Genomic DNA, 25,974 nt, shown 5'->3' with positions numbered 1-25,974 from the left:
ATTCATGTGCAGTTGTACCGAGACTCCAATTGAATGATTGATTATCAATCGAGTCTCGGTACAGCTGCATAAAAGCAGCATGTTTTCACTCACTCGGGGTTGTGTGTTCGGTGAGTGGAAAACGGGATTGGAGACGGAGGTAACTGTAATAATAATAGTTAAAAATAGAAGCTTACCGTGTTTTGTCTGTATAGTCCGTTTTGTATGTCTTTTTGTTTTGGCGACGAGTGCCGTGTCCTGTGTCTTGTTTGTCTTTGCAACATTTTATTTTCTGTCTGTCTGTGCACTACTAAATGCTGAGCGAGACCATTCGCTCAGCCTCACCAAACTCCATCTCTGTTGTTTATTTCCTGGTTCCTGGTTTCTGGTCTGACGTCACCCACACCAGCCGTCTTTGTGACAACTGGACATTATCCTGGGCAAGGTGTTTTTTTTTTTTTGTTTGTTTTGTTTCGTTTTAATTTTATAGAAAGCCAGCCTTAATGGAGTACTTCTATATAGGGTGGGCATTTTCATGTTGGATGCAGGTGTGTAAAACGCATTGCCCCAAAACATTATTTGTTTTTTCTAAGATATAGGTGCCCACACTATATAAAAAGATTGAAATTACCTTGGGGCAATACATTCTTCATATAGGAATGAATCCTTTAATGACACACTATGTATACCTTTGGTGACATCATTGTAATACAGTACTTAATAGAAATAAGTCATTTGCATTGCTCCAAACTTGTATGTATTTTTTCGAAGAGTCATTTGTTCATGCAGTATAAAAATGACCAATTGTGGTGGACAAGACGTTCTTCATTGATAAAAACAACCTTAATTAAAAACTGCGTAATGCCTAAAGGGAAACGTAGATTCATTATTGTAAACATGCTTACACCAAACTTTGGCTGCTTTTTCAAACAGATATGATTCTATAATATATGTGGGAAAATGAATCTATACTAGACTTTAATAAAAGGAAACAGTCGTAAATTTGAGGCTTCAGACAGCCATGCTTTCGGCAGTAGTTCTGAGTTCCCCAGACCCAGCTCGTACAGTGTAAATCTAGGTGTAGAATGATGAAATTTTGAGTTTGTTTTTATTTTTTTTCTCACATGATCTAGGGCTTTTCCGTCAACATGCGTAGTATGCAGCTGCAATCCCAGAGGCGATTCATTTAACTTATAAAAGCAAAGTTTTATGAAGATTGCATTCCAGTGGTTTGGTGTATGCAGTCTAATTCTGACTGATCTTTGTTTTGTTGTGTTTTATTGCTAACAGCTTGTGACTCTTCTACCACATACAGCCCAACAAATTCAGACAATGCACATTGATAGACCTGGTGTGCAGTCTAATCAGAACAACTGTTCATCATGCAGTCGTAAGAGGCTCCCAACTGCAGATTAAAAATGACTCAAGAGCAACACAGAATAATCACGGTTTTATCTGTCATCAAACACCTTGTAAATATTGACATTTTTGTGGTTCATTTGAAGATAATACAATGTTGTTGTAGTGATATTATTCTTACATTTATTTATTTATTTTTTTATTACAGTATGTAAATGTAATGAATATAGCTTTACTACACTGCTGTCTGCATACAAATAGTGTCTTTACTTCATACTGATAGGGTCATTTATATTTTTATGAGCTCCAGACCAGAGAGCAGTGAGCCAGTATTAGGGGCTGTGTAAATACTGCTCCAATGCATGTACTTGTAGAGGGTATAGTATGATAAAAATAATTTCACCTTTTTTTTGTTTTATGTTGGTATTCTCAGGGGAAAACCATCCTAATCTGGATTATTTACTCATCTCAGCTCATCCCAAATGATTATATTGTATAATTGAATATCCATTTTGTGTAATACAACTCAATCATGCTACTGTATCTATAAAAGCCTCACACGAGTACTTCCCCAAAAAGACCCTGACTTCGTTGCAGTTGCAGCTTTGCCCAGGGAAGTGATCCCAGCCATACCCCCCCCCCCCCCCCCCAGTTTTAATTGTTTGCATGTATCATACTTTGCAATTTCTCCAACCTGTTAAAAGCCAAACACTTTTAATGCCAGATACATTTTATACTTGATATAAAAATATGAAATAGTAAAGGCTAATTTCACACCCATTTATCACTTTTCCTTCTTTCACTCACAACTGTTTACTTTGTATTGGTCTAACCAGCTACCGGTAACTAGTTTAAGTTCTGGCCTCCTACTTCATTGGCTAATGATTCCTCTAAAAATTCCTCTTTCATTTTAGGGCCCAGAGAGTCAAAATCTGGTACACTGAGGCACCATGTTGACTGCTTCCTTTTTCGACCTTTTGATCAGGTCATGCTTTATTATTATGTTACTACTATGTCGGTCATAAGCTTCCTAAAGTAGAGTTTGAATACTGGCTGCTGAAGGGTTTTTTGTTGCAGTGGTAATTTTTATATCACTATTAATACATTTACAACTTTTATGAGGAAGGTTTATATGAACTGAAATGAGTATGGTTCTCTCTAGCCCCTAGTGTTCATTAGTCCCAGAACAACCACACAGTTTGCCACAAGTTAAGAGACCTAGTTGTGTGTTACAGGTGTGTTCAGGTCCAGATCGAGGTGCACTTGCAGAGCTGTGTCGAGTAGCTCAGGTACCATTCTGACTATTTTCCCACTGTTCATTTAAAAAAAAAAAAAAAAAAATAAAATATATATATATATATATATATATATATATATATATATATATATATATATATATATATATATATATAAATTATTATGTAAACCTGACAAATTAGCCTTGGCAATGGGGGTGTATCTAGAGAATCAGTCCTTCAGTTGTGATAAAACTTGGTGTACACATTGTCTACTAAAGAGTTATTGATGTTCACAGAAAGCTGGGCATGGTGACTTACTTGCAATGTGTAGCACAAAGGCTCTATTTTAGGAACCACTGGTTTGTGTTTGATCAAAATGTACATTTTGTTATAATATTGAACATATAATTTATGGTGATGACACCACTGGAGAAAAGGATCATTTTCTTTTTAAATGTATTTATAAATATGTAGTTAACACTTATATAAAGTGTTACTTGTACAGTGCCTGTAGAAAGTCTACACCCCCTTTCAAAATGTTCATCTTTTGTTGCCTTATAGCCTGAAGTTAAAATGCATTAAAAATAGTTTTTTTTTTCAATTATCTACACATCCTACTGCACAACTTCCAAGTGAAAAAAAATATTCTAGAAATTAGTAGAATATTAATTAAAAATAAAAACTGAAATAGCTTGGTAGGATAAGTGTCCACCGCCCTTGTAATAGCAATCCTAAATTAGCTCAGGTGTAACCAATCACCTTAAAAATCACACAAGTTAAGTTCCCTCCACCTGTGCTAAATTGTAGTGACTCACATGATTTCAGGATAAATTCAGTAGTTCCTGTAGGTTCTCTCTGCTGGGTAGTGCCTTTCAAAGCAAAGACTCAACCATGAGCACCAAGGAGCTTTCAAAATAACTCTGGGACAAAGTTGTTGAAAGGCACAGATCAGGGGATTGGTATAAAAAAAAAATACCAAAGGCCTTGAACATCAAGACAGTCAAGATGATTATTAAGACATGGAAGGTGTATGGCACCACCAAGACCCTTCTTAGCTCAGGCCATCCCTCCCTGACTGATCAGAGAGGCTACAGGGTTGCCTTCTGTAATAAGAAGCTCAGTGAAGAGGGTTTGTATTGTTGCTTTTTTAGTTTAAATTGGTCTGTTTCACTGTAATCACACCACAGATCTCCATGGCTAATGGATTATGCCATTCTTCATTAGCCAAGAGTGGTCTGTTTTTTTTCAGCCAATTCATTTTTTTGCTTCCCTTGTAAAAGTGACATCATCAAAAAACTAATCACATTGTTACGGCTGACAACACTTTAATTTAATTGTAGTATTAGGTACAAGGGGCGTTTGCACTTTAAAATGGACAACATCTAACGGTAGGTGTAAGATATCTGGTAATTACATGTCTCTGTTGAAAAGGGATTGTGTGTGCTATTTTTATCTCTGTACTTAAGAACTTTGCTTAAATACAAACTGCCATGATGTAGAATATAATGAAATCACATTGCTTTTAGATTGCATGCTTGTAATGAATGGAATTTGATTATCACTATCAGCTCATAATTACAGAGCTGTTTTGGCATTAAGCAGGGAAGCAAGAGATGGAACCTCAAGGAGAAAAAGAATATAAGATGGAAGGTCACATTTCCTTCTCCACATTGCTGATGACCTCTGCTATGTATAACGGTAGCTTAACACAAGAGTTTTCCTGTTGATTTGCAGTAGAAAGCATCTTTTTATTACTATAATATCAGATTCATAGTACACATTTTATTCTGAATCTTGTAATCACAGTACAATGCAGTATTTTTTAGAATTGCATGTTTCAAGGTATTGCAATTATTTCTTCATATTTCATATTCCTTCTTTCGTATAACTTTTTTTTAGAAATAAAGAAACAGCACTCTATTGTAGAGCTTGTCACGATGTCACAAGTTAAAACATTTCTTGACAAATTATTGGAACAACATGTCATTATAACCATTTGTCAGCTTATTATGCAAAGGCACCTGGGATAAAAATGCAAGTATGAAAAAATAGTCATTAGCATGGGTTTGGCTGTACAATAACTAGGGCTTGCATTTTTTGCTTTTTATTTGTTTTTTGGCTATTTTTTTCATTATTTGTCAATCGTTTACTTTCAGGGATGAACATTAAACAGCACTTAAATTTCAGATTTCAGTTTATAACAGTCATTATTACACACATGGTTATAACTTATAAAAAGGTGAACTTACTATGTAAAAGTGCAGGTGTCCGCATAATAGGACAGGAAAGAAAACCAGGTCTCATTGCACCCTGAACTCTACAGTAAACAGGTACCACACAAGTAAATTAAGTATAGTTGTGTAACATTTCTCAGGAATGACTACTCTGCAGTACCTGCATATGATATGTCTTTCCTTTTATGGTTTCTTCAACCAAGTCCTAATTTTCCTTTACATACTGGCTAACTGATTTTATTTACGCCCTTCCTTTTTTTCCCTACAGCATAAGACATAAAATGTGATCAGTGTTTAAAAATTAGAAGTAAACAGCTCTGCATGATTGTTTGAGGGCTTCTATCTGTTTTACTTGTTTTTTTTTCTCACTTTTATTGTGGAGCAAACTGCACTAGTCCAACGACTTGCATTACTGCAACTCTGTATACGTATTTGTATTAAAATGTGTGTTTTGTACTTGTTCTTATTGTTATTAATTTCACCAGGATTTATTATGTCACCTTTGTCCCCCTCAGGTATCAGTATTACCTTCAAGTTAAAAAGGAGATACTTGATGGACGACTGTCATTTTCAGTAGAACAGGGGATCAGGCTAGCTGGCTTAGCTGTACAAGGTATGTTTTAAAAACTAGCTTCTCGGAGACTACAAGAACAACTCTTTGAAAACATCATAAAAAGCTAAGAGAAGGGGCTGATTCTAGACCGAATACTTATGCATATGTGAAAGAGTTTGACACCGGCACTAAAAGTCTGAATAAAATTACTATGAGCCATACCAATGTTGTGGAAGTGGTGTCCTGCAAAGTTTGAATGAGGCCAACATATGTAACATGAAAAGTTTAATAGTGCTTAGTTTTTATTATAAATTCAAAAGAACTAGCTACATTTTATTTGTGCAACATTTATTACCGAATTGGTATTTTAAACTTGGGCTTCATGGTACAGTGGGAAATACAAAACTACTATAGTATAGCACAACATATTTTGTGGGTAGCAATACTATTCTGTTTCTCTTAACCAGCCTTGCTTGATCCATTCAGTGAGGTGTGAGGTAGTGAATCAAATGCAGCAACTCTTGAACTGTGAAACTGACATTTATGTGCAGAGAATCAAAGGAATGCAGAGCAGATGTGCTTTTAAAATGAGAATTTCAAGATACTGGATTTCTAAAGATTGGGGAGGGGGAGGGGGAGGGGGGGTGGGGTGGACAATGGGTTTTAGCTAAAAAATATCACTGAAACTATTTATTTAGTCATTTTGTAATGTCACTTACTGTAGCACTGAAAGTTAAATAACAGTTAACAACCATTTTATTTATCATTATTTAACAGGCTAACCTTTTCTGGTGGTCAGAAGAATGGCAATGTGTTGATGTCTGTGGTGAAAATGCTCACATTATTCAGTATTATAATGATGGGAGATATTGATGATTGGTAGGACGACTCTAACAAGCTAACCTTTCTTTTGTATTTCTGTTTTAATTACAGCTGATTTTGGAGACTATAATCAGTTTGAGTCCCAGGATTTCCTCAGGGAATATGTACTGTTTCCAGTGGTGAGTATCTCAAGTGTGGTGGCAGGTCCCCTTTGTGACTAAACAGTTAAAAGTTACAATTTAAGTCAGTTAGTCTATTTACAGTATACTGGAATGCTACTGTATATATGCAGTATATCCACTGTAGATACATAAAAATGTATACATTAATGACTAAAGGTTTGTTTGTATTTATTTCTTTATTAAATTGAGTCGTCGCCAATAGTTTTTTACCTCGGTTTTCTACCCAATTTGGAATGCGCAGTTATTATTGACAGCCTCACATTGTACTTTTTAACTATGAGGCGAAATATTTACAGAATACTTAAAAAAACAGCTGCTATGATCATGATTCATTTATTATTATTATTAGTGTTATCCATAAATTATACCAAATCATGTTTTTTTTTTTTTTATTGGCAATTATAATGCTGTTAATAATAAACAAATCACACGGCATGGTCCTAATAGCAGTTATTAAGTATTCTGTAAACATTTTGTCTAACAGTTAAAAAGTGCAACATGGGGCTTGCTTTCAAAAGATATCACCACAGACATGAATGGAATACCTAGTGTGATCGAGATCGTGGATTTTGTCTCACATATTTGTAATGTTGTCAGAATCCCCCCACACTGTATATACAGTGTACACTCTCACCTTCACACATCTACATGCATATATTATAAAATCATCTTATAATACTGGAAGTGTTAGATGGCTACTTCTATACATGTTGAGTTTATTTATTTATCACAGAGACAAGCAAACAGTACCAGAGAAAATGCATAATTAGAGGAATTCACCGAACAATTAACTATAAACAAATTGTGTATTGGGTTGGGGAGTTATAATATAATTTTAAAAACATAATAAATGTGTAATGAAGTGTTAAATGCATGTATAATAATTAACAACTACAAACACAAATGACACAATCGCACATACTAAAATGCATACAAAAGTAGATGTCAACATAAGAAAATAAATTCCAACCAATATAGATCGATGGCTTACCTTCCGCCCCATTCAAAAAATAAATTAAAAAATTCAACGCATTTTATCCATACACCAGATAATCTGCATGAGAAAATGCACAATTTTAAATGTAGTTTACAAATTATACACAAAATAGATATTCCCATTATTTTTTTTATTTCATTTCCATTTGTCTGCTGCTCGCGGGTGAGAGCGCTATCTTGTTGTATGCTAGTAGTTTCCATAATAGCAAATTATGCTTCAATTCGTTTTTCTTCATCTCGTTAACATGCATTTTGCTTAACGAGTTCCCCTTATTTAGTCGTTGAGACAGGAAGTGATGTACGTGACGACAATTAAGCTTTTTAACGAGAAATGCGTTCATTAACGACCTCAAATCGACTCAATTTCAAAGCTTTAACAGATTGATTTAATTCACACATTTCGTTTGAAAATCACTTGCTACTAAAGCTCTCATTACTATACCATGAGTTTGATACAATAACACTGTTTTTTGGCACTCCTGACCTATGTGGTTTAGTTTGTGATTATCACTTTTTCTATATGGATGGCCTGAAGGAAAAAGCATATCACATACTGAGTCATGCAGTATCTGCTATAAATTACATTTTTCAGTATTACTTTATTAATTTGTTTGCTCTTAGATTCTAGTATACAACATTTCTAATCAATTACAGACTATGAATTGGAATTTAGTTTCATAAGCAGCCAGTCAGTAATGTTAGCAGATGTGAATTTTGAATTAGTGAAAGAGTGAATACGTACAGGTTTTTATTATTACTTTATGAGTCGTCATGGCAAGAGGCCTAGAGGCCTGTAAAATTTTTACAATACTTTGAAGTATACACTTAGAAGTCATTACTAACTTAAAGTGAGGTGGTCAAGTGATAGTGAACACAATACATTCTGACAAAAGTCTTGTCATTTTTTCTTAAGCAACCAAGGTACCCTCAAGGTGTGAAAGTGACAAGACCAAACTTAGAGTAAAATAAATAAATAACAATAATCAGTTAGGAAAACTTGATTTAGCCTCAAGGCAACTTTTCTAAAGATTTGTGAAAAAAAGGACAAACAAGTTTTTGATCTATGCAGATTAAATTACTTTAAACAATATGATCTTATTTTTAAATGCTCTATAAGTATAGCCAGACCCCTCACAGGTATGTGGCAGCCTGAAGGCACGTATTCTGCTGTCTGTCATTATTTCAGCACGGCTCTTCCATACTTGTCTGACAGAAACAAATATAACTGGGAGGCCCTGCAGCACGAGAGCAGGGGATTCCAGTCAAGTATGGGGAGCATTGCCAGCAGGCTTCTTTTTCAATCCAAATCAGTGTGCCATTAATTTTAACTAAATTCATGCTGTCCAATAAATTGCCAATTTTAAATGGCTTGTAGTTACACAATGCACTGTGTACTGTGCCTTACAACAGTTTAACTCTTGGTCCTTCATCACAAAAATACATTGCTACTTAAAAAATAAAAAGAGGCCACAAATAGAAAGTGGGTTTACAGTAGTGATTTAGCATCGAGGAAAACAGACAGTGCCTCATTTTTAGACTACACAGCAGGCTTTTATTTGCAGATAGTGCATGCTTTTTTATGAATTAATTTTATTTCTTGAAATGTTCACTATTCTCTGTATAGTAACATGTATGCTGGATTCATTTTTGGAGGTTACGATGCTGAAAATAGTAGTGGTCCAGTACTGGAGTGCAGTTTCGTTAGATGGTTAAAAATTGAATGATTTGATTAAGTGCTTTAGGCCCTGTCTACAGGTTTAATTGGACACATTCTTAAGGAACAAAGGTCTTGGCTGTAAGGGCCCACTATGCCTAACCCTGCAGCATTGTAAGTGTCTCTCAGGACTGGACATCATTCAGAGCTTTAATCCGGTTTGGATCCTTGTTCACCCGGTGTCTTACAACAGATTACACTTAACACAATATTTTACTTATGCAAGAAATGTTTTTTTTTTTTTGAATGTTTCATTTTTGTTTACCCGAGTTTTTTATTTTTATTAATTTTATAATATAAATAGATTTTTTCTTTTAGAAATCTAGCAAAATCGCGTGGAGTGCAGGGTGCGCCCTATAGCTTAGACATCACAGTTTAGAATGTCATTGCCGATCGTGACCGGGGGTTCCTAGGGGGCAGAGCACAGTTGGCCGAGCGTCACCCGGTAAGGAGGGTTTAGGTCGGCAGGGCAATCCACGGTTCACCACGCACCAGCGACCCCTGTGGCTGATAGGGCACCTGCAGGTCTGCAGTGGATCCATTCACATCTGTGTTGTCCTCCGGCACTATTGGTCTGGTGGCTTCGCTGTGGATCCGCAGTGCGAAAAATGATGGATTGGCAGGAGCATTTTTCGGAGGACGCGAGTTTCAGCCTCTGTTTCCTGAGTCGCCGGGGGTTGCAGCGTTGTACCGGGATAAAAATAATAATTGGCCATTCCAAATTGGGGAGAACATGGGTAAAAACCATTGCCCTCGACTTAATAAAAAAAATCTGGCAAAATCAACACTAGTGTTAAAGCAAAACGTCACATATTTTATAAAGTTCTGACAGGCCACTATGAGATTTAACAAGCTCATGCTCTCACTAGGTTAATGCTGCTACGAGGGATTAAGAACCATTAAAGATTAATCACATTAAAGAGAATTGGTGTCCAAACTATTATTGATATAAAAAGTATTTTGTTTTATGTTGCCCTTTTTATTCCAGAAATGGACTCAAGATGAAGAAGTATTAGAAGACCTGACTCAGAAAGTAGCTCAGGAACACAAGAGCCACTGGTAGGGAATCAACAAAAATACAGTATAAGTTGTTAGTTTTTTTGATGTGAGGGTTCTGCAAAGTTAGGAACATGCTCATGCTGAAGTACAGATAAACTAACTGGTACAGTAGTCTCTGTGTATAGGAACAACTCCTAGAACACATAACCTTGTTCCCATTTAAATGCTCTGCCTATAGGAACAGGAACTTCGCTTAAAATAACACCTTTTTGGCACCGATAGCGATTCGTTGCTGATTGATTTAATACTAATACAGTGCTGTTTTGTAACCTGATAACTCATCATCATCAGAGTCAAATTTAAATGGTGTATTCAATCTTTTCAAAACGGACTTGTCATCAGGAGAGTAAGCTGGAGCTGCTGCAGCATTTTAACAGATGTGGGGGTGCTTTTGTTAATTTTATTAATGTTAGTTTGTCAGTTAGTTTTTATCATTATTAACATATGCTTGCCTATTGCTTTTCTCTTATTCTGTTCATTTCTTATGCTGATGTATGTGCGTCATGATATAAGTGCTAAATATGTTTGTATTTTATTGATTTCATATCATGATTAGCCTTGGCATATTGTGTCTGGTGGGTCAACTCTGTCTTAGAGAACACTTCACTTGCCTTCTGAGGGGTGTTATCTCAGCCAAAGACTACTGTATTAAATTGAAAAATTAAAAAACAACATAAATTGCAACATTTTACTGGAATATTTGGTCAGTTTCTTTGTAACTGTTAACTAGTTTTAACACATTATATATATATATATATATATATATATATATATATAATATATATATATATATATATATATATATATGTGTGTGTGTGTGTGTGTGTGTGTGTGTGTGTGTGTGTGTGTGTGTGTGTGTGTGTGTGTGTGTGTGTGTGTATGTATATATAGTGGAATATATTATATATATATATATATATATATATATAGCTAACTATTATCAAATTCTATTATCAAAAATTAAATAGTATCTGTTGAACACCCAAAACTGCATATACCATAGATTTATAAACAAAATAATTCCGTAACTAAGGCTATTGTTTTTCTTTTTCTTTTAAACAGTGGAATGCCACCAGCAGAGGCTGAGCTACTCTATATTAAAGAAGTGGAACAGCTGGAAGGCTTTGGACAAGAAAGTTTTTCTGCAAAGGTACGACTGGTGTATTTAATGCAGTGTAATGTTTTCTTAGATGTTCTTGTCCACATGAGCTAAGAAACAGTGAGTCTTAAAGGTTAATATTGAGGACTGTGCTGTTTTTGAACCCCACCTCACCTACATCTTTAAATTGTGCCTAAATCCATATTAACTTAAATGCAGTGAAAACAATATGGTGGTTAAATCTATTTCTGTCCCCTATGTGGCAAAGCTATTAACGAACATACAGCTTTTTCACAGGTGGCAAAAAAAATATTGACTTTGAATTCTGAAAACAAATCCCTCAGAGGCCAGAAAAGTTCCAGTGTGATAATAAAAGCTGCGTAGTTGCAGGGAGTCTGCACTAAGAGTCCATTCTGAAGTGGGACAAACATTACATATAATGTGCAATGTCAAAATTCATTGTGTTTATAGGTTAATACAAAGCTTTTTTTGCAGGATAACCTTGCAAATGATATTGACCTTGCCGTTTCCTTCATGGGAGTGTTTGTCAAGCACAGGAATGGCAGATCAACCAGCACATATCGGTAAAGTCAAATATTTAAAGATGTATCAACACTGTAGAAATGTAAAGTTGTATCTGACAAAACAAAAGATGGAAATGGTGTTCAGTAACTTCCCCCATTATTTGGAAGGTGTTGCTTTTGCTTACCTTTCAAAGCTCCTCATAGAACATCAGAAAGTCATCTGACAGAGTAAATGGGCAGCTTCCATGTGCTGCAACTGTGTATTTGTCAAAAATGTTAATTGAGCAATACTGCCTATAAGGCATTGCATTGTATTGGTTAACTAAATTAGGGTCTGTAAAAGCTAAATTACAAATACGATTATCAGAGCTATTGTGTTCAAGTTGTCATTAATATTAAAGTTACCAAACCAGAAATAAACATCTCAGATATTTAATTTAGGGGCTTATGAACTGTCTAAACCTATATATTATTTATTTTAGGAATGTAAATTGTGTTTTTTCCTTTCATACAAAAATTGTGCTAATAACAATTTGGACAAGTGTAATCCTGGTGAAAAGGTTTGTTTTATTTTATGTCCAGTGCCTGATGGCAAAACAAATAATAAATAATAATGAGAGGTAAGTAATACAGCAGCGTGTATTACTTAATTTATAATCCCTGGGTTGCCCCATAAATAATAGTCCTGTTTTTTATTATACACCCACACAAAGCACGAAACGCATACACAAGTCAGTTAATGCATGAATTAGTGCTAATGGTGCAAATACAGTTATTTGTTTTACAAGTGCAGTGCTGTTTCCGGATTTGTGCTGGCCTCTGGCGACAGCTCCGGAACGTGTTAGCTGTCTAGTGATAACACGTAACAAATAGACAGAACAAAACAAACTCTTATGATTATTAACAACAATACAGGTTCTTTCAGGTCACTTGATAACAACCAAAACAACGGAACAGATTACGATTCTCTGTCCCCTTTTTATGCGGTCATACACGACCCCTTGGTAAACGAGTGCCACCACCTCTCCAATCTGCGACTGCCACATTGTTTCCCTTCCGGGTCAATGGGTTTTTGCAGCGGAGTCTCGACTTCTTCCAGACTGGCCGACTTCCCGACCCTGGGAAAGAACTGTCAGACCAGCCCTTCCAAAGAACTCTGTTCTCGCTGCCTAGCGCCCTCACAGGTCAGGAGGGATATTTGCAACCAAGAGTCTTTGTATTTCTGTCACAGTAGTTAGAGCTATTGTGAAGAAAGAGGTTGGAAGTTACACTTTTAAACTGGCTCATAACAGATTAAAGTGATACATTATATAAAAACATTGCAAACTGCCAGTTTAACTTTTATTTAACTGCTGTTGGGGTCCTGTCAGGGTCTCTGCATAGTTCAGACTTTAACACACATAAAAAATATACCATGCTTGATAATTTGAATCTGAGTTTGCCTTTAAAAAAATATACAGTAGGTGCTGGTTATTAGCAGCCCTGATAAAGACAACTTTCCTTTATTAACAACATTTTCATGGGAACCAATCCTGTCCCATATACTTTTATTTTAATGGATTTTAGATATTAGCAACTGTCTGCCACTTAATGACAACTTTTTATTTACAGTTTCTGTGGCTACAGCACACACACGAATACATCACACGCCTGCATCGCAGCGTCTATTTGTGTATCAGTTTTCATAACGCAGCTGTACATTTATTGAGTCTGATTGTCGTCTGCCATCATGGTTTCAGAACGTCAATAGCCGATAAAGTTTGCATTCTGGAGGCACTACGTGAAACCGGTGCTAAACAAGCGTAGGCAGCAGAAAAATCTGTTGTATCCCACATTTTGAAATTGGCTACAAAGCTGCATGCAAAATTGAGATTGATTTACAGCTGGAGGTGGTAAATGGTAAAAAAAAAAAAACAACATTGGACAATTACTGGTTTTAAAATTATGCTTCTGTATTAAATGTATGTCCTGTATACCAAGTGTTTTTAAAATCCTTAAATGTTTTTAAGGATAGTACATTGTTGTAGTACTATATGTACAATACATTACATACTTTTTTTATTTTACACATCCATTTAGTATTGGTAAATAGTTGTTTTTATTCTGATATTTGGTGTTTTTCATGTTTATTTTTTAACATTGTAATGAACCGTGACGTGCATTTCAATACGCTGTTTCTACAACTATAGTATACATCGTTTCTCCATATACATACACTTGAAAATGTGGCTTTCTTGTAATAACAACTTTTTAAGCTAGGAACTGAGAGGTTGCTAATAAGCAGCATCTACTGTGGGGTGTTTTGTGTGTGTGTGTGTGTGTGTGTGTGTGTGTGTGTGTGTGTGTGTATATATATATATATATATATATATATATATATATATATATAAGTATATATACTAGCTTGTTTAATTAAATCATTTAAAATATAACATAAAATACAAATGTATCAAATTTGTCTTGCGTTTTACACAGTTGCAACTTGGTGGAACTTATGTTTTATCATTGTAATTATTTAAGTAGTAACAATCAAGGCATAAGATATTTCCTGTGGATTAATAACCGGTTGGGCGAGTTGGTTGCTATTAACCCCAGCTGGTAATTAATTCCCCTGGAAATGCTTATGTCAAGGTAGTTATTACTATTATAAGCCATCTATGAGTAAAATTTTAAAATGTTAAACTGTTTTAAAACAAATGTTAAACCTGTGCTCGGTACCTATCATGTGGTTTAAGTTACACTCTTGTATTCAAAGAAGCATACTTTTTCTTGTTGGTACCTTCTCTCTCCGGTTTTAAAATGTTTCTCAATTTACAGATGGAGTGACCTTGGTAATATCACACACAACAAGTCAGCAATTTCCATAGAGTTAACAAACAAAGAAGAGACTACCCCATTCCACACAGTAAGTGTTGTGACTACAGAGGCAGAAAAAGTTCACTTTCAGACATTCCAAGGCCACTAGTTTCTTACATATAAGTCAGATGTACTCTTTCTTAAAACAGATTTTATAGTTTAGGGACATTGAAGAAAAACAAGACTGCCTCCCTGGATGTACTGTAGTTTTAAAAGTAATTGAAATGGTTCTCATCACTGTTGGTGTACTCTCTTCTGGTGAAATTTTCTGTTTAATGGGGTCTCTTCTCACAGCTGGAGATCAAATTGAACATTACAAAAGAGTAGTGATATATTTTTAAAGGATGACACGCCACTATCTGTACAAAACTAAAATGCTATTGTTTTCTTAACTACCTCTCATTCTGCATCTCTGGTAAAGGAACAGTAGTGTGCAAATAGTTGTTCAGTACAGGCTAATGGTTATCTGGTCATCAAGCCAGAATTAAGCTTCTTGTATCATATACAGTACGTAGTATACTGTACATCAGGGGTGGCCAATGCTGGCCATTCCTATCCTGATCTTTGTTTGATACAGTACTGTGAGTTTTCCTTAATAATAATAATAATTATATAATAATAATAATAATAATAATAATAATAATAATAAAAAGATAACTTTCAATAACAACATGTACCGAGAACATGGTAAATTGCAGGTTGTTTGACCCAGAGAGAAGATAAGCTATACAATGAATATGGATCCAACTTTTTAGCACGCCTTTGGGTAATCTAAACAGTATGAGCACATTGGTTTAGTCTCCGTTATCAACAGACAGAAAACAAACAGAACAATAGCTTTTGGCAAAAAAAATTAAAATCTTATAATGCCTCGTAGTTAGTGTATTAATTATACAATCAGGTAGTCTGGCCTTGTGGTAAGAGATGAGAATTTGTATCCTGGGGCTGTTTTTTCAAAACTTCTAATCTGGAAGGTGATCCGGATTTTGTAATCCTATAATCCGAGGTTACTTTTATCTGGATCGTTTTGATCTGGTTTTTCAGAAAATGTCACTGCTGGGTTACAGTTATACATATTACAAATAGTTACGATTATGAAATCCATTTTTTATCTCAATTACAAAATATAGCATTACAGAATCCAGATCATTTTATCTAGATTGGAGATCTGTTTTTGCGTTGCTGAAAATTGTCACTCTGAGACATGTTATATCCATGTGCCCCCATGTCATGCAACCTTCTATATAAATGTCTTGTTTTTTCAGACAAAGTCTGCTTTTAGACACCCTGCAGCAAACAGTGGGCATAACAAAATATGGATTCCGACAAACTATTGATTAAACTATCCAAGTAGATCACACCCAATGAGAAAACAAAAAGTAACATTCATATGTGTAAAAGAAATGTGTGTGGGGGGGCTCCTGAGTGGCGCATCCAGTAAAGACACTTGTCACATGGAATACAGGATGCACCCTATAGCCTGGAGGTCACCGGTCCAGGTCCAGGCTATTCCACTGCCAGCCATGGACAGGAGTTCCCAGGGGGCGGCACAAAATTGGCCGAGCAATGCATGGGGTGGGGAGGTCAGCCAGCTACCTCTGTAGACTGGCCAGGCGCCTGTGGGTGGCCAGCAGAGTGAAAAGAAGCTGACAACAGACTTTGAGTGCAGAGGTTGCAGCAGTGAGCCAGGCTTAAACTTGGGCATTTAAAATGGGGAGAAAATGGGTCAAAAAACAACTGTCGAGTCCAAATTTATAAATAAATTAATAAATGTATGTGTTCACTACAAATATATAACTGGTAATGAACATTTCAGCTCATTAATCTACCATGAAGCAGTGCTTTATTATTGTAACTGCAAGTTGGAAAAGTGATTTCCAATGGTAAAAATCAGAAATATATTTTTCATGGATTTGCCTTGTAATGTCTTAGCAGGTGGTTTATCACTGAAGTGTTTAGTAGATAGGTCACGAGCCACTAAAATATGTGTTTGATGTCAGTATTTTGTACAACAAAGTGTATCTACTGTGCACTCCAAGACCACACAATGGCTTTCTGTAGGATTCGGTTTTTATATTTTTGTTTCTTTTTCATCAGTTAAAGGTGTCTTGTAATAATGTACAATCATAGTTTGAATTATCTCATGTCCTGATTCTTTCTCCCAATTTCTTATACTATTGTGGGTTTGAGTTATTTATTTATTTATTTATTACTTGGTTAAGTCAAGACTTAAAACAATGTTTAAGAACTGACATTTTGAGATATAAATCTTTTTTTTTTTTTTTTTTTTTCTGATTTGCTTTTTGTTTTTCAGGATGACATGGAAATGGCCAAATACATTTCAAGACTGTTCACTGCACGACACAAATTTTATAAACAGAATAAAATTTGCACAGAGTAAGTGACGAAAAAATTGACGGTTGAGTTATCAGTTGTGGTCCATGATTTTTCTTTAAGAAAATGTAAAAAACCTGAATTAAAAGGTTACAATCACAATATGAATTATGTTTTGTTTTTGGTCCTGGATTTTAATAAAAACAATGTACTGCTGTTGCTCTGAGTGGCTTGAACCAAGACATTCAGCTCAGCAAAACAACAGAAATTCTTTTTTATTGTAGTCTGGTAATTTTCAATAACATAGAAAGGAAGGATAATGCATGCTAGTTAGAAAATAGCACATTACCACTGTAGCACTAAGGAGTGTGAATAAAACCAGTCTCTATCTGTAAGATTTATTATTATTATTTTTTTGTATGTGGACATTTAAAAAATCATAATTAACCCACCAATGGCTTCCTGCCTGCTTCAGAACTCCATGGTATTATACTTATTTATTTATTTTTGGTCAATTTAAAGAAATTATGGGCAAAGCTATAAATGTACTCATTATTATTTGCCCAAACTGTTATTCTGAACTACTTACTCAAGTACAACACTTATTATTTTGAAAATGTAAGCTACTGCTTCCTGTAATGCAGATTAACTTGAGTCCTTGAAGTGGTACATAGGTTAATAGTTTTATTTAAAAACCTGCATACCCTGAATTTATGAAAAAACAAGCTTCTGAGAGATAAGAAAATGGATTATAAATCCTTGCTTTTTACTTCTAATAGTATAGCTAAGGCAGCTATAAACATGAGCTAGCAATAACCCGTTTTATGATTTAAATGCCTTAAAATACTGGTAGATGCCTTTTGTTTTAGGTCTGTTTTAACAGAAACTTTGGATATTGTTAACCATACATAGCAATATATAAACAACTCTTATTGTTAACCTACAGACAGTCAAATTCCCCTGCACCAATCAGGAGACAGCAACTTTGGAACAGGTCCTCATTGGTATGTTTTTTGTGTCAGTTTTTCTTTTATTATTATTATTATTTTTTTTTTTATTTTTTTTTTATAGCTTCCAGTTCAGAGGTTTTAGTAGTAATGGTAAACATTGTTGGTAAACATTTCACATTTTTAAGAGAAAAATTAATGTTAGCCTTTATTGTTTATACTTAGTGTTCAGCGTTTCCTGTTTATTTCGATTTTTTGTTTTTTAACTGGACGTCGGTTTTTACTGATTTATACCCAGATTTTGTCTAATATTATTAAATGTTTTTCAGTTACCCTTTTCTAGGAAATACACAATATTTTTATTAAAATGTTCTTTTATTTTGACTCCTACATTGTAATAAACAGCCCTAAAAAAATAAAATAATAATCTACACAGCGGCCCTACACTGTATCCTAGGATGCAGCAGACGTTTAGATGTCAGAGGATCAAATAATGTTCAAACTTGGTTCTCTGTCACCTCACAAAAACATCATCACCTTATTATGTTGGCCAGTCAAAGTCTGATTATTGTGGTAATTGCTGGGCTTAGTAACTACTAGCGTGATCACAAACTAAATTGAAATATTAATATACGAAAATATAATATGTTTAGTGGATGAGGAATGGGGAGAAAATGTAAATCAGTTTATAAATATTCAAAAGAAAACAAATGTTTTGAAATGTACAAAATGCAAATATAGCAGAAGGGGGTCAGGTGAGGCACAGGATGCACAGCATTGCAAATACTGCTGAAATGAGGTACATGTTCGCGTTGACAATAAAAGAACATACTGAAAAATAAGCGACACATTAAACTAAAACAATAAAGTGAACTATGAGTTTGTCAGAGCACTGTGCTTTTCTGAACAGCCACTGTTTAGCAGAGAGGTATATATTGGTGACTTTGTGCGACAGTACTGTCTGTCCGTCATCTAAAAAACATTGTCTAACGCTGAAAATCTTGTAAATATTTGACAGAAAATGGTGATGAGATAATTTGGAAACTTATGGCTTGCAACGTCCAGTTCTGTCAATTTTCTTGTTATGATTTCAAGGTGAATGTTTTGTGTGATGTCACGTTCATACCTTCTGTACTATATCCTATTTCCGTAAGCATATCGATTGGCCAAAAGTTTTCAAAGTACCAGCTAACTTGGGATGTGGTTTCGACTTGCAAAGATTCTGCTTCAAAATACATGCCAGGGACTTTAAAATTAATCAGAAACCAGAACTGCAACGCATCATATTCCACATGTAAAGTGTGTATACTAAGATTTTTTTCCACCCGATTTTTATAGATATTTCAAATAAAATGTATTGCTGATTTGATCACTATTTTAATATATGTAAAATAAATTCCCAGAATTTTTTTTAAAGATAAAAAATGAAAATGCGGAACACTATTTATACTGTAGTAAGTAGTGTTCTTGTTAAATTATCAATATGTTATAACCTGTAGGAGGTCACGGTCACAATGGTGGGGTGTAGAGAAACAAAAACTAAATCCAAACAGGAAATACCAGGGTTGGTATTTATTAACAGAAATCACAAAAAGAAGTGTTTTAAAAAAAAAAAAAAAAACAGGGCTAAGTGAGGGCAGGTGTGCTCAATTGTAAATAAAAGACAAAAATAAATAACAGTGTCCCAAAATAAGTCCCATAAGATGGTTTCCTTTATTTTCCCATCACCAGCGCACGGTTCCTTTGTTATCTCCTCACCGTCTGCGCAGCCACGTCCTTGTGCTTAGTCTGCACTTCCCTCCAGCTGTGAGACCCCTTTAGTACTCAGAGCTCCACCCTTCTAGTCAGCTGAACACAAATCCCTGAAAAAACAGGTGTTCATCATAATGGCTGACTAGAGTAGCAAGCATCTCTCACTGTATTTCTTTACCAAGATGATGGCCTCCAAGTGTGATAGATATCACAGTCCAGTGGATCTTGGTAAGGGAAAACCTTCAGCTGGCTCAGCGCCCTCTAGTATGTGGAGGTTAAATTAGAGACCAGACCCCCTTTAGGCTGTCACACACCCCTATTCAGTACCTTTTTTTCTTTTGCATCTCCAAATACAGGCCTCTCTGATGACTGCTGCATCATACTATGCACAAAATAGCAGTGAAAAGTTAAAAATAGAAGGTTCCATCATTTTTTCATTTAACAAAACTTTTCAACATGAATATTTGAAAATAAGTCCTTCATATACTATCATTTTGAAGTATATACAGTGAATTTCAGCTTAGATCATGAAACAAATTGGAGATTTAACAGCTTGGTTCAGATGCATTATGGGGGGCTTGGACAATAAGAAGGTTAACAGACTTAAGATGGCTGAATTACAGCATTCAATATACTAAATACTGTATATTTGAATCAGCAAACAGGAGGTTGGAATGATTTCTAAGAGTCATTCATCCAAAAATTACCTTACATTTGGCAACTAAAAACCCAAGATTACAACAGAGGCACTTGTTTTTTTTTTCCTAGTAGATTCTAAATGAGGAACATTTTTTCCATACAGTTTATCCCTAGAAATATATATCGTCTGGTGTAATTTGTGAGAATCAGGCTTTGGATTCCTTTAGTCACGATACAAGTGTTCAAAGATCACATATGTTCATGTTCATTTTTGGCAAGCAATTTTTCCTTTTTCAGGTTGCTCGTTGATTTATTTATTTATTTTTTTAACTATTAATTGGTGACTCCGTTTTATTTTTCATGTCAGCCTTCATGTGAAATTCGGGTGGCATCAGACAGGGCCCCTCTCTCACTACGATCTCCTACCTACCTCAATTCTGTCTCAATCCAGTCCTCCTGCGTAGTTCGGATGGGCCAGCCACTTGTAATTCTGGATAGCAAAGTTCTGCCTCCGCGGAAGGGAGCTTCACATAGCCGAGTCTCCCCAGGCCACTAGAACGTGGTCCTCCGAGCAGTAAAGGGACTCTCCATGTGTTATATGTTTTTTGGTTCCAACCATACCGGAACCTCTTGCTGTCATGGGTATCTTGCTCCCAGACCACCAAGGAAGCTCCTCATGGTTCTCTGAGTAGTGAGAGTCATGTCTGTCTACCAATTCTCAGCCCTTAAAGGCTCTCCGCGAATTATCTATAACTGCTGAAGATTTAAGTTCCAGTCCTCAAATGCTTTGTGTCTAATAATGCAGGTTGTGTGCTGGAAAGCAATATAGACCTAAATGAAAAGCATTGCAAAGTTTATGGCAGGTAGTGTTCTGAACAAATAGAAACCTAAATAAAAGTAAAAACAATAAGTTTACTCCCCTCTACTTGTCAAACATTAGTCATTTAGGGGTTTATTCAATGTAATAATACTGGACTGATTCATGACATATGACAAACAAACCACTGAAGAACTTTTATTTAAAAAACATTTATTCTGCGCTTTGGGAGTTGTGTTTTAATGATTTCAATCACCTCCTTAGCAACCAGTAGCAAAACTAAGTACATGTAAACCTATCACTTTATCTAGTCTATGTTGTAGTGTTGAGTTCAGTTCCCAACTGCATATTACTCCACATCAGATTAAAAGCATGATTTTCTGATGTGGCACTGTGGGCCTCCAAAGGTAAGATCAAACTAAGCCAAATCTTGTACCAATCATACTGATAGAAGTATTCAGACTGAATGACTGTGAGCATTTTTATTTTGTAGCAGTTCATTACGTGACTTTCCAGTATTTTCTTGCAGCCAAGACCATTTATCCTGCCACCTATGCACACTCAGTATGGAGAGCATTACCAGGAAACTCGCACCTCACAAGGTAATTTTATTTATGTATTTAAAAATTATGTATTTATTAATTATTGCAACAACTGTAAATAGAATACAGAATACCACTGCTGCTATGGCACTGTAAAATAGCACATTACACAATGTTAACCAGTATCTTTATCATTGTATACTCTCTACATCCTATCTAACTGCTTATCTCGCTGAATGTAAAATATCACCTCTTATTTCAGTAGGGAAGGTTTATTTATTTGGGATTTGTTATCTAGTATTTCTACTAAGTACCAGTATAATTATTGTGGTAATGTGTAAAGTTTATTTTGCACAGTGAATTAGTGCTTGTGATGATGTAAACTATCAATGAGCAGTATTTTCTTATGCTCTCTTTTCTTTGAAACAGACAGCATTTTCCTTGATGAAAGGTCCTACTACAGGTCCCAGACTAGCTTGGAAGGGTGCCCAGTCGACTACTACACAGTCCCAAATGGCAGTGTGTACAGTGCACCCAGTATGAACTCGCTCAACCATTCCCAGAGCTTCATCCAGGCTTCTCCAATGTCCTCCAACCTCAGCATTCCTGGCTGTGACATCATGAGACCAGACTACATTCCTAGCCATAGACACAGTGCCATCATTGTTCCCTCTTACCGACCTACCCCAGATTATGAGACCGTTGTACGCCATCAAAGGGGTATCCACATAGACTGCCAGAGCCAGTCACTTAGGAACCTCAACATCAGGAACTCCTACGCCTACGGCCAGCCTGAGGGCATAGTGTACAGTCAGCCTGAAATACGAGAGAGGGCCCATTATCCATATCCCTATGGGCCTCCAGTTGACTACAACAAGCCTGTGGTCCCCTCTGCTCAGATGAACCCCAACAGCTCTGCACAAAGCCATGCGGCAGCAAGTGCCATTTCCCACACAGTCAGCACCCCAGAGCTAGCCAACATGCAGCAACAAGGCACTCAAGGCTATAATGCGGCCCACATGCTGAGGAACCATTTCTCTAGGCCACCACCCCCATATCCACGTTTCCGGCCTGCCACTAGCACGCCAGACCTAGCCAGCCACCGGCACAAGCCCGTCAGTGGCAGCAGCCCCGAGCCAGTAACGCGCAAGGTACAGTTGTCGGTGAAGACCTTCCAACAAGGTAGTTCCCCAGTGATTCACCAGCCCCAACAGGAAGTCAGTGAACCACTCACAACTGTCAAGCACCATTCATTGGTCAACAAGCGCCACAGCCTGGAAGTGATGAGCTGCATGGTCCGTGGTATGGAGGCTGTGACTTTGAAGACATTGAACGCACCTCTGCCTCGCAGGAACACGCTGAGAGAGCAGGTCCAACCTGAAGAACCGGTTCAAAAGGTCCAAGAGGTTAAGCAGCCTCCACAGTACCAGCACAAGAAGACCTTGTCCAATGCTACAATGCTGATTCATAGCAGTGACAGTGAAGAAGAAGAGGAGACCCCAGACTATGATGTGCAGATACCAGGGTTAAATGAAGACATCAGTGCTCAGCTGCAAGCAGCTTTGGCTAAAATCCCCAACAAACCTCCACCGGAGTACCCAGGGCCAAGAAAAACGGTCAGCAGTGGAACTCTCAGGCAAGACCAGTTGAATCAGGTCTCAGAGGAAGACACCGGGGCCAGGATGATGAGGGCTGGGCAGTGTCAGGTCAGCAGCCTCTCTCGCACCGAGCAGGTGACACTAAACGGTCCTTCACTCGGACCATCTATTTCGGAGCCTGACCTGACCAGCGTGAAAGAACGTGTTAAGAAGGAACCAGTTAAGGAGAGACCTGTTTCTGAACTGTTCTCTATAGAAGACAGCATTGTGGAGAGGGAAATAATGCAAAGGGTATGTGAGCTTTTTCTGTAATTTTATTTATTGCACTAATTGAGGTCAACCTTATCAATATGTTTAAGTTGGGATTTGATATTTAAAATGAGCGAGGTGAGAACAGGAATAATTATTTAATTTTAAAGCTTCAACTACTGTTTTGTGAATAAAATGTATTGAAATTGTGTGCTTGTGTTACTGTACAGGTTAACATAGGAAACTATAGGTCTGATGATGTATCAATATTTAAAATAGATTTTATACCACACACACACCAATTATCCACACCTGTGATCCTCATTATTGTTTGACTGTAGAAATTGCTGCTATGGAAATAAGAAAGCTACAGATCCATACAAGTTAGTAAGACATGAAATATTCATTTTGTTAGACCCCTAATACAAAAAAATTTAATTTCATAGGACTTAATATGAATTTAGAAACTTTCAGTTCAAACATAATTTACAAATAGTTGGAGAATTGAGCTCCTAGGTCCTTATTATCTCCAAGGAGGGTGAATGTCTCCAGAGAAGGGGATATAGTTGAGTTCTACAGCCTGTACATAACTCCTTGATTTGTCTCAAAGTTGTATCCAGAAAGACATGCACATTTTAAGAATATTGGGGGTTTTTTGCAATTGGATAAATATTCCACTGCCATCAATGACATGCCTTTAGTCAGGGTATTAGACTCTTCACTATATGTATGTGCTTTACTGTATGTCAAACCTCTGGTTTCTGAAGGTATCAGTCTCACAACAAATATCTGTGTTTGGCAGATAGAAGATACTGCTTAGCCAAATTAGCAAAGCTTACTTTCAGTAATCCAGGCGGATGTGTGTAAAGTAGGTCAGAATTGCTGCAGAAGAATTAAAACCTTGTTTTCATGTACATACAAGCCTGAAGGGGTTTATTTGTAAGAGGTTGATATATATATATATATATATATATATATATATATATATATATATATATATATATATTATATATATATATATATATATATATTCTTTATGTGTATGTATATGTCAATTTAATTATAATCATCTGAATTCCTGGGCTTTAACAACAAGATCCTTCAGAGAACCCAATAACATATTTTTATTCCACAGTGGAATCAGTGAGTGATCACAGACATGTATTTTCTTGCCAAAGAATTTAGAGAAGCAGAAGATGGACTCTCTTAAGAGGCCGTTGATGATGGCGGCGCTAAATGGTCTTTGTGTAGCAAGGTTGTCGGTTCCTGAGGACAACCAGGAGGACACTTCCAAAGTGACGACAGATGAAAGGGTAAGACTATAACTCAAAAAATGTCTTCCAGTAATAATTTGATTTCTCATTTGTATAGTATTCAAATGTGCCAAATTCATGAAACCTTTTCCCTGTCAGCTACTGCTGAAAAAAGTTTGTTCCTCCAAATTTGAAGTGCCAATTTCGAATGTCTTCTCACTGCTGAAACTCGCATATCAATTGGGAGGATTGAAGATGAACAGTCACTGTCAGCACTCATCTGCCCCCTGATCAGTGGACATCACTAAAGGGCAAACTATCCCATGACTTATTTCCTCCCAAGCCCTGTTGCAGCACAAAGGCAAACACAGCACACCCTTTGGGTTCCTAGCTAAGATCGACACCTTAGTACAAACAAGATTGGAACCCCGGTTTTATGACTCACCCTACACGCCAAACAGCAGTGTGTTAAAATAATTTTGTACATTTCATATTTCTTCTTCAAGGTCTCTTTATATCAATGTTTGTAATGGAAATTTGTTAAGTATCTGTGGTTGATCGTTGGCAAAACCATGCTGAACTATTTTGTTATTAGCTGCAGTTCTGATTATTTGGTAGGATGTATTTATTTATTTGTTGTTAGTGTTTAAGTTAAACCCACCTTCACTTCTTGGTAAATAGCCAATGTGGTTTGGCATACAGCAGGTTAAGTTGATAGTCAGCCCTTGCAGATTTGTATAAAATCTGTTTATATATACACACACACACAGTACCAAAACTTTTAGGCAGGTGTGAAAAAATGCTGTAAAGTAAGAATGCTTTCAAAAATAGACATGTTAATAGATTATATTTATCAATTAACAAAATGCTATATGAGTGAACAGGAGAAAAATCTACATCAAATCAGTATTTGGTGTGACCACCCTTTGCCTTCAAAACAGCATCAATTCTTCTAGGTACACTTGCACAGTTTTTGAAGGAACTCGGCAGGTAGGTTGGCCCAAACATCTTGGAGAACTAACCACAGTTCTTCTATGGATTTAGGCTGCTTCAGTTGCTTCTCTCTCTTCATGTAATCCCAGACAGACTCTAAAGTTGTGATCAGGGCTCTGTGGGGGCCATACCATCACTTCCAGGACTCCTTGTTCTTCTTTACGCTGAAGATAGTTCTTAATGACTTTCGCTGTATGTTTGGGGTCATTGTCATGCTGCAGAATAAATTTGGGGC

General features: G+C 36.2%; 1 protein-coding gene across 1 annotated transcript in view; it reads left to right on the top strand.

Moving 5' to 3' along the window:
* LOC121315970 (tyrosine-protein phosphatase non-receptor type 14-like) overlaps positions 1-25,974 on the top strand; it is a 109,359-nt gene that overhangs the window by 68,862 nt on the left and 14,523 nt on the right. The window contains exons 4-14 of the mRNA XM_041250613.1: positions 5,326-5,423; positions 6,297-6,364; positions 10,066-10,136; positions 11,199-11,286; positions 11,731-11,819; positions 14,577-14,664; positions 16,930-17,012; positions 17,896-17,953; positions 21,634-21,706; positions 22,076-23,535; positions 24,672-24,806. Of these exons, the coding sequence (XP_041106547.1) occupies positions 5,326-5,423; positions 6,297-6,364; positions 10,066-10,136; positions 11,199-11,286; positions 11,731-11,819; positions 14,577-14,664; positions 16,930-17,012; positions 17,896-17,953; positions 21,634-21,706; positions 22,076-23,535; positions 24,672-24,806 (2,311 nt within the window). The remainder of the gene's footprint in view (positions 1-5,325; positions 5,424-6,296; positions 6,365-10,065; positions 10,137-11,198; positions 11,287-11,730; positions 11,820-14,576; positions 14,665-16,929; positions 17,013-17,895; positions 17,954-21,633; positions 21,707-22,075; positions 23,536-24,671; positions 24,807-25,974) is intronic.

Source organism: Polyodon spathula, chromosome 5 (assembly GCF_017654505.1).
Source record: "Polyodon spathula isolate WHYD16114869_AA chromosome 5, ASM1765450v1, whole genome shotgun sequence".
NCBI classification, from domain to species: domain Eukaryota; kingdom Metazoa; phylum Chordata; class Actinopteri; order Acipenseriformes; family Polyodontidae; genus Polyodon; species Polyodon spathula.
The sequence above is the reverse complement of the archived record's forward strand: the minus strand, read 5'-3'. Positions and strand labels throughout refer to the sequence as shown.